This window comes from Oryx dammah, unplaced genomic scaffold (genome assembly GCF_014754425.2).
Source record: "Oryx dammah isolate SB20612 unplaced genomic scaffold, SCBI_Odam_1.1 HiC_scaffold_8, whole genome shotgun sequence".
NCBI lineage: Eukaryota > Metazoa > Chordata > Mammalia > Artiodactyla > Bovidae > Oryx > Oryx dammah.
Genome location: NW_024070192.1, coordinates 39583572 through 39593319, shown reverse-complemented (window position 1 = coordinate 39593319; position 9748 = coordinate 39583572). Strand labels below are relative to the sequence as shown.

General features: G+C 35.7%; 1 protein-coding gene across 2 annotated transcripts in view; it reads right to left on the bottom strand.

Moving 5' to 3' along the window:
• Positions 1-214: 214 nt before the first annotated feature.
• Positions 215-9748, bottom strand: part of YWHAE (tyrosine 3-monooxygenase/tryptophan 5-monooxygenase activation protein epsilon) — a 37289-nt gene continuing 27755 nt past the window's right edge. Inside the window, exons 3-7 of one of the 2 annotated variants that reach the window (XM_040243811.1) lie at positions 8704-8810; positions 7839-8045; positions 5643-5779; positions 2816-2862; positions 217-1228 (exon numbers count right to left, since the gene is read on the bottom strand). In XM_040243811.1, the coding sequence (XP_040099745.1) occupies positions 2855-2862; positions 5643-5779; positions 7839-8045; positions 8704-8810 (459 nt within the window). In that variant the 3' untranslated portion in view covers positions 217-1228; positions 2816-2854. Of the gene's footprint in view, positions 1229-2815; positions 2863-5642; positions 5780-7838; positions 8046-8703; positions 8811-9748 lie in introns of both variants that reach the window. The other variant, XM_040243810.1, reaches the window with a different exon arrangement.

Below are 9748 nucleotides of genomic sequence, written 5' to 3'. Positions count from 1 at the left end.
GGCACTTTAATGATTAAAATAAACATCACACTGTTACCTGATTTAGAGGACGGGATACTTGCACTATTTATACTCCCTGTTCTTCAGAACCAGGTTACATACAGGTAATTTTCCTCCCAGAAACATACATCATTTTTGGGAAACAAGTGATTTATGGAAGAAAAAAAAACAAAACAAGATCTTCTTCACATTCAGGCAAAAACTATAATCAATGTATTTAGACTAGAGATTTTATTATAGAAGGAAAAAGGATAGAGGCACAATAATGTTTGGCATTTTTAATTTAGGTTTGTTTTATTTAAGTTTAATGTTAATCCATGCTGTGTTTCAGTAAGAACAATACAGATTCTGTATCTGTGGCTCCAGTCAGATATCCAGTAGTACAAATTAGCTTCAAGTTACACATACTGAACAAAAGAGGTTGAGCGAGCGAAGGAGGGGAGGGGCGGGGCCCGGGGGAGAAGGGAGGAGAAGAAACGAAGAATTGAACACGCATGCAGGCTTTTCCATACCACCTTCAACGCTAACCTGCTTCAGAGGGAGAGTAAAAGTAGGCAAGAATGAGCAGCCACGGATTGTTGAACTGTTACCAGCACCATGCTTTTCAGCAACTTTTCAGCAGAGTTTGAAACACTTTTTTTACAGCAAAACCATTACAACAAACTCTCCAAAAAACCTTTTACCACCTCAAGCTAACATCCAATTAAGTTTAAACATTGGTATAAAATTCAATTTAAACAATTAGAAAAAGAGAAAATGATACCACATACACCAATATAATGTGATTAACCTTTCTCTTAGATGCTTGCATCACGTAAAATTCTAATGGCTTTCGAATGTAATTTCCATTTCTAATGGTGATCTTGCCACATCTGGCAGGAGACAATACAGTAATGCTGAAAAAGCCTCTATGCAGTCCTGTTAGTGTTCTTAAAGAACCTAAAAGCTGGGACCAGTAAAATCCACAGAAATTCACTCTTGCCTTTAAGAACTTTTGAAAACTGTTTAAAAAAAAAAAAAAAAAAAAAAACCAACAGGGCAGGAACCTAAATTCTGAGACCAAATGTAAAAGTCAGATTTGGTGGTTCTCAGTGACAATGGGGGAATTTCCAAGAGGGGTGGGATGGGAAGGTCTAGGGTGGTCAGAGATGGTTTCTCTTGTTGGCTTTTATGTCTCACTGATTTTCATCTTCCACATCCTGCAGCGCTTCTTTATTCTGCTCTTCACCTGCAAAGAAGAATGACAATTAATTTATAACCTACTAAACTAGGTTGCTGTGGGGACAGACAAAGGTATCATTCCAAGCATAAGACTCCTTATATTTGATACAACTGGTATAAACACAGACAGGCAAAGGACTTCTACCATCCTTGACACCTTAGATGCCTAAGCCAAGAGGTGCTGCTGGATCAAGGTCCTGAATGATCAACAGGATGAAAAAAAAAAATTGATGCATAGTAAAAGTCAATGTTTTTATGCTAAAAAAAGCTCTTAAGTAGACAGCCAAGGTAACCACATTATTAAAATGACTTTCAAGCTTTCATGTATATCTTGAGTCAAAATACTCTTTCTCAATAACCTCACCTCTTCAAGAACCGGGAGTATTTTATACATTTTTGCAAAATCTAATTGATCTGAAGGTTCATTGAGAACTGAGCAGTAAAATGATTCAAAGGAGTTGGGAGGATTCTGCTTTTGTAAATAAATATTTTACACACTTTGTATCTTGGACAATCACACCAAACCATAGACCAAATGTCTCACTCCAGAGTGGAACAGCATGCTCAAAGTAAATAAGACCATTGAGGTTATTAAAGAAGGGCATTTGGACCAGTTCTCTCATGCCACTTTTCTCTTCCCTTTGAACATGATTATTAATTAGCCTGAGGAATTTCAACTGCACTATGACATGCAATCGAAAGCCAGCCTATTCACCAGTCATCTACCTATTAATAAGCATAAGACAGCCATAATAAGGAAGCATGCAGGCTTTTGCCAAAAAATAAACAGATAAAAGTTACATTATTTTGTGCTGTAATAAATCATTAAGTCCTAAGTAGTTACTAGTTTGATCAAAATAAATGAAAAATCAATGAACTAATCCAACAATCATGATACTTCAGATAATTCATCCATTCATACTGCTTGTCAAATTACTTATTCAGAATGGACAAATGACACTAAGACCAGCTCCCTACAGACATAAAGCAAAACTCTGAGGAACACTTTTAAATGGTCTTGTCTTAAAGACCTTGATACTATAAATGCTGTCATTGCAGTAAGTTTTAGTCATTTCAACATTTCTTTCGTGATAAAAATGTTTGCCATTTATTGTTTTAAAAAAGTATTTAAGGTACATGAAGATTTTTTGACTCACATTTAGAAAGACATGCAAAGAAAAGACAAAACAACCATTTACTGAGGGAAGAAATGATGGATCACCCAATTGTTCTCCCAATGAACAATAATGTATTCAAACTTAAGAAATGATAAGAACATTCACACTCATTTTCAAGAGCAATACACTGCCAAAATACAGTTAACATACATCAATAGAGCACACTCTTAATTTACTTATAAGCAACCACTAGATTTGCCAAAAGTTCCAAGTAACTCTGGCGTAAAAACATTGTCAAAGAAGTCACACTCAACCAGAAGTAGACAGGGGTAGCAGATCATAAATGTCTTAAAAGGTTTTGCATCCTGGGATGTATAACAGGCAGTTTTTTAAGCAACAAGATGATGATATGCAGGCATGATTAGTGAAGAACCAAAACTAAAAGCAGAATTCACTGTGCCATGATAATGACTTACAAAGTAGAGTTTTTAGGAAAGGAAGAGTTGGATTTTCCTTTAGGAATCTATATTGTAAGGAGAAAGGGAGGGAGAACAATCATATGAAAGCAACATTACAAGAAAAATAAACCAAGAGCAGGACAAAGGAAAACATCAATGATTTACAGGAATCAGATTTCAGAATCTTACTTTGTATGAACTTCCCTCTAAGAAATAATCTGTTCCTTTTTAAGAGGATGAAATATCCTCTTAAAAGGTATACAGAAGGGGGAAAACGTTTCCTCAGATATGTATTTCCTTGCCCAGTTTCTGGGTTGGGAAGGGAGAAGGGAACAAGCAGAGAGAACACATTTCCTCTCTATGAACATGTGTATTAAACAGTCCTCTGATCATAGGTTAAAAGAAAAAGGACTGAAATTGCTTGATGAGAAAAAGTGGTGCTCCCTTTAAAGAATTATGTTTGAACACACCCAGACAGACATTAACATTCTGCAGGCAAAAAGAATACAAGCATGTATAAGTAAAGGTTTGTGAACAACATAAATTTCATAGATTTCTTTGTTTAGAAACCCTCAATTCAAATGGCTTTTTACACCACTTTTCATTTAAAGTAAAAGAGGAGAAAACAATCTAAATAATCCTTAAACTAAGTGCAAGTAACATCCTAACTTCATAACCCAAATTCTTCTACATTCAGCATTGATTCTAAATCACAAAACCAACTTAACATGTAATACCTTACACCTTTTAGCAAAACTGGCAAAAAATTTTCTAGTATCAACAATTTGTAATTTCCGACAGTTTGTTTATTTTGCTAAGATTTCAACAGACTACTTGAATTTTTCAAGATAAACTACGTTTCATAATTCCAAATATTTTGTAACACACCTCTTAAAGGAAAATTAATCTGTCTCAATGAAATTTAATTGGTCGATCTACGAAGTCATAAGGAATTGATGCAACTAAATTTCACTAGTTTAAGTGTTTAAGATTAAAGAGAAATCTACCCTAAAATATAATTAAACATTTGTACAAAGAACATTCCCAACTATGAAAACATAGTAAGTTGAAAGATATTTTTAAATAATCCATTTAATAAGACATGCTTGATAACCAAGAAAAAGAGTATCTTTGATTCTGTATAAATGGAATCACAATCTACCTTAAGTGATTCTTGGTTATGAGTGATAACAGAAAATCAGACCTTTTTTATTTTTGGAATCTAACAACTTTATAAAAGGTGACATCTGTACCAAATAATGTGTCCAAAAGAAAAATCACTTTTCAAAATCACCTTTTTTGTTGTTGGTATTTTTCACCCTCAAAAAATATCCCGAGAGATCAAAGAGGTATAGCTTACTTTAGGTCAATACCGCTTACCAAACTCTCCACATGCTTTTTCCTTTTATCCCCTCAAACAGGCAGAGAGATATTAGTCTTCTCTGAGCTGGGGGTGACTATGAAGAGTCCACAGCTATCTGGCCATTCTTCTTAGTAGTTATTGTTAGAATACAATAGAATTTAAAGCTGGAAGGAACCCCAGTCATTAGTTCAGAGATGGTTTAGTTGGTTTTGAGTCCCACAGACTGATAGTGGTTGCCTGCAGTGCTGTGCTGACAAAAAGTAATCTGTGACTCCATCTGGCTTTGTTGGTGAAGTGCGCAAGTAAGTCACATGCACCACAAATCTCAAGCCAAAGCTAGTCAAGTTCTAAATAGTTCACAGAGCTACTGCACTTTAGCAGCAGAGTCCCCTAATTCTCACTTACCATAAGATAATTCTAAAATCTGACTCTGTCCTTTCACTGCCAATCTACATTTCCTGACATCCATTTTCAGAGACATCTTTAAAAAGTTATGTTTCCAAATACAATATATGTTGGTCTGACCAAGAGAAACTACATCTAGCCTCAAGGAATACAAAACATGCTTCAGTTTGGGTAATACTCTTTTAAAGGATTTGTAACTAAAAATGACAAATGTTATTTCCACTCCCTGTATCACCAGAGCCAGTTACAAACACTCTTATAATTATCATGTCACACGAGTTTGTGTCCATCTCCCCGTCCAGTTCCCCCACCCTTTCAATGATCTATCATGGGTAGAAACAATTCTTTAGAAATGAGTAGAATAAAATATTCTTTAAAATCAATAAATGTGACAAATTGGGTCCTTTACATCTGGAATAATCATTAAGCACCTACCCTACTCCCAACCACAAGATTAAATTTTATAAAATGCTGTAGTAACTATTTACAACTGCAATATTAGAAAACAAAGAGACTGTATCAGATCTCTTAAATAAGGATCTGTATGAGCAGGGTGTTTCATCTGTTGTACAGAATAGAGAGGGAAATTAGTCTTTTTTTAGATAAAAGATTTCCACACAGAAAAGATACCATAAATATCTACTTATAACCATCTAAGTTTTAAAATGAGGATTGCCACTCAGCCAAAACAGTGACAACAATAGTAAAATATAATTAACCTTAGACCCCTAAAATTGAATCTGAGGAATGGTAAATATGAACTGCTTCCTCGCCATTTTTCAAAACTGATAGAACAGAAAACTAAGTTTAGCCCATGTTATGACAGGTAAATCTTTAAATCTTTGATTATTAACAAAAGATCTCCTTTTCCAAACAGGCCTTTTACATTATTATCTTACAGACCAAAATGTAAGGCTGTACTTTGATACCATTTCCTGAAAAGGTAGTAATTAAAATTTGATAGTTTGGAGGGTAGGCTGAGTCTAAATTATAGCATAACGTAAAGAAATCCCAATTTTCTAAGAGTAAATAGATCCAACAACTGAAAGAGACACATTTTAACTTCAGTCTCCTTACCATCACCCTGCATGTCTGAAGTCCATAGTGTCAGATTATCACGTAACAACTGCATGATAAGTGTAGAGTCCTTATAGCTTTCTTCACTCAGCGTGTCCAGTTCTGCAATTGCATCATCAAAAGCTGCTTTTGCCAACCTACAAGAATTCACATAATGTATTATAAAAATAAGTCTGAAATAAACTAAACAAGTCCAAAAACAGATTCCAGAAATGACAGTTAAATCTGTGTCTTTTCTTTAGTTATCACTACTAGACACTATTAGACACTGAATGCTTGGCACTGCAATGCTTTAGGCACTGAAAACATGTGTCACTAATGAAACGCCTTTTTAAATTTTGTAATCCAGCAACTGTGGAACTAGTGAAACTTCTGTTGGAGTTCCACTTATTACTATGCTTTTGACAAGCAGACCCAATCCCATCCAAGCCACCATCAAAATATATGCATGTGAAAGGTATTTCCAAATTCTAGTCACTTTAACTTTATTTAATAAAGTTTTAATGCAAAAAGAAAAAATTCTGGGACAGTATCTCACAATTTAATCCAATAAAAAAATGAATGTTAACAGAGCAAGAAAGGCAAAAAACCCACAAAAATGTCTTCATATAAGCCATTTACTACAGTTAAGAAACAAAATTCACCTTTACTTTTTGAGTACTGTGTACTATGTACATCAAGTGATGCTGGGAACAGGTAGGAAAAAGAGAAAGGAGACATAATATGAGTCCACAATGAACTTTTTAAAAACACCTAAAATAGAGGGAGTGACATAAATAGCTACTGTAACATGAAAATGAAGTGCCAACCTAGAGAAAGTACTTCAGGGACCCAAGAGGGTAAGCAAAATAGGAAGCTTATTTGAACAATCATATTTGAATAATCTTAACGGGTAGAAAAAGCACAAGTGGCATACTTCACATTAAAGCAGAAGCACGGAAAGGACTTAGGTTGAAGCTGTGTGTGCAACGGCTAGACTAGAGAATGGCAATCAAAGAGCCAACCAATACTATCCCTGAACAGCGATAGCTTCTTCAGTTAAGATACATTACCTGCTTGGACTCACTCAACTAGCTATTTAGAAAGTTTTTAGATGAATTAATATTGACTTTTCATTCAAAAGAATCCACCTGACAGCTGGAAAATCTCTTTCAGGGAATATCTGATTCCTACATACCCAAGAACACCGAGGTTACTTTGTAACACGTACTCCTATTGTATGATTTATCTAAAATAGGCAAATTCATAGACAGAGATTATCAGAAAATCAGACAGAGGTGTATATAGTGTTATTGTTTAGTGGTAAGTTTGTTTCAGGTAATAAAAAAGCTTTAGAAATAGATGCAACAGACAATACTGTGGGTGTACTTAATGTCTGCCCACTCCAGGACTCTTGCCTGGAGAATCCCATGGACAAAGGAAACTGGGGGGCTTCCCCGGTGGCTTAGTGGTAAAGAATCTGCCTGCAGTGCAGGAGGAGACCTGAGTTCAATCCCTGGGTTGCGAAGATGCCCTGGAATAGGAAATGACAACCCATTCCAGTATTCTTGCCTGGAAAATTCCATCGACAGAGGAGCTACTGTCCATGGGGTCACAGAGTCGGACATGATTGAGCACACATGCACACCCACTCAGTGTCACTGAACTGCACATTTAAACACAAAATGATAAACTTCATGCCATATATACTTAAGAAATAAAAAACCATGTACATATATTCCTTAAATTTATGTATCAAAATTGGGAATAACCTGAAGTATAAATGGGGTAACACTTTTAAGTACATCAATAAGATGGCAAACTTTACAACAGAAAACACAACACAGTATGCATCCTAAGAGCGTAACTGTATTGAACAGGAGACAAAGACTGAAAGCTAATATACAAAAATAAAGATAATTCTATTATGAAAATCCCTCATTCCTTACTCCTACTCTGTAACAAGATTCTTTTCACTCTACCAATCAAATTTTTCCTCATCACATAATTATCCTAACTACTATCCTAGTGAACTGAAATAGGTCTATCTTTGTATCATCCCAAACAGTTGTGTTAAGAGCCAAAATTCTTCATTACAGGGCCAAGTCAAGGAAGGAAGCCCCAGGGAACAAGACAGAAAAACAAGTAGCTATTTTTTGGGGGGTAACTTTTTTCATTTCCACAGTCAAGAGTTTTTTTTGCTCTTTAGAGACTTACCTGCAGGCACGGTCAGGGGAGTTAAGAATTTCATAGTAGAATACAGAAAAATTGAGAGCAAGACCTAAGCGAATAGGATGTGTTGGTGGAAGTTCTGTCATTGCAATATCACTAGCAGCTTTATAAGCCACTAGGCTGTTCTCCGCAGCCTCCTTCCTGTCATTTCCTGTGGCAAATTCAGCCAGATACCTGTGGTAGTCCCCTTTCCTAAAGCAAAACAACACAACGACAACAAAAAACAGAATTAATGCTTTTAAAAATAAGTTGTTAAAAAATTTTCTCTATTACATAAAATCAAGTTGTGATAAAAAACATGAAACAACAGATGTATATATTTCAATAATTCAAAAACTTTCAGGAATGACTCAGATTTCACATTTCCAAATATAAGCAAAATCCTAGAGAAATTAACTGAAAACATTAAAAAAAATCAACAAATTTTATCACTTGATAGACTGGAATTAAACATAGAAAGTGGTTACAAGGAACAGCACAACAGTTTGTTAATGAAAAAAAAAAAAAAACTACATAAAATGTTAAGACTGAACTGTGTAAGGCATTGCTTATAGCTAGGCGGATATCCCCCACACAAATGAATATATAAACAGGTTAACATAAAATCTAGTACATTTTTTACAGCAATTGTCTGACCATCTTAAATGCAGTAATACTGATTGTTCTTAGCAGTGAATTTGCAAATGAGTATTCAAAAACTAAGTCTTGAGAATCACTCCTCTTTTAACTATCCTTCCAACATTAAATAAAATGTTGAAAAATCTATATGAAAAATCGATGATTCTAAGACAGCCAACATTTAATCTGATTTATTTCATCTGATTATCTTCCCTTCTAGTATAGAACCTACATTTTATAATAGAAAACCTTGGACTCGCCAGTGTTAGCTGCTGGAATGAGGTGTTTGTCCAGTACATCCAGAATGTCACAACAAATTAACTTTAGCTCAGTCTCAACCTGAAAAATAAAAAAGTCAAAAATGATTTAAGAAATTACACAAATTATCACATTCTATCTCTGGTTTTAGAGAAGAGAACCATATTAAAGAGAACATATATATCCCTCTCCAAACCTCCTTTTTCCACTCTTGATACAAAAGCAGAGAAAACCTGTCTCCAGTTTGTGTAAAGTATTTCTTCCTACATGCCATTAGTTAAGTGATTGGGCGGGGGGAGGGGGGGCGCCCACAACTCACAGTTCAGCTATAGAAGACTGTGATTACTACTTACTGAATGCAACATATTAACTAGCTTTTTTTAAAAAACTAGCTTTTGTCTCCACTTACACAGGAAAACAAAGATCACCATAGTTGACCAAAGATAACTAACTTAAAGAACTTAGAAGCAGGGATTTCCCTGATGGTCCAGTGGTTAAGACTCTGTGCTCCCAATTCAGGGGACCTGGGTTTGATCCCTGGTCAGGGAACTAGATCTCACATGTGACAACTAAGTGTTCACATGCTGTAACTAAAGATCCCACATGCCCTAACGAAGACATGGTACAGCCAAATAAAGTTTAAAAAAAAAAAAAAAAAAAAAAGAACTTAGAAGCAGAGTGAAAACCTGAACCCAAGTAGGCTGCATGGCTAGGCTCACAGTTTCTAAGGGATGGAATAAAAACTCAAAGCCAGGCATTCTGCCTCCGGGACTCACATTCCTTAACCACTATTATAGTGAAAGTGAAGTCGCTCAGTCGTGTCCAACTCTTTGGGACCCCATGGACTTTAGCCTACCAGGCTTCTCCGTCCATGGGATTTTCCAGGCAAGAATACTGGAGTGGGTTACCATTTCCTTCTCCAGGGGATCTTCCCGACCCAGGGATCGAACCCAGGTCTCCCGCACTGGAGGCAGGCACTTTAACCTCTGAGCCACCAGGGAAGCCCAACCACTATTATG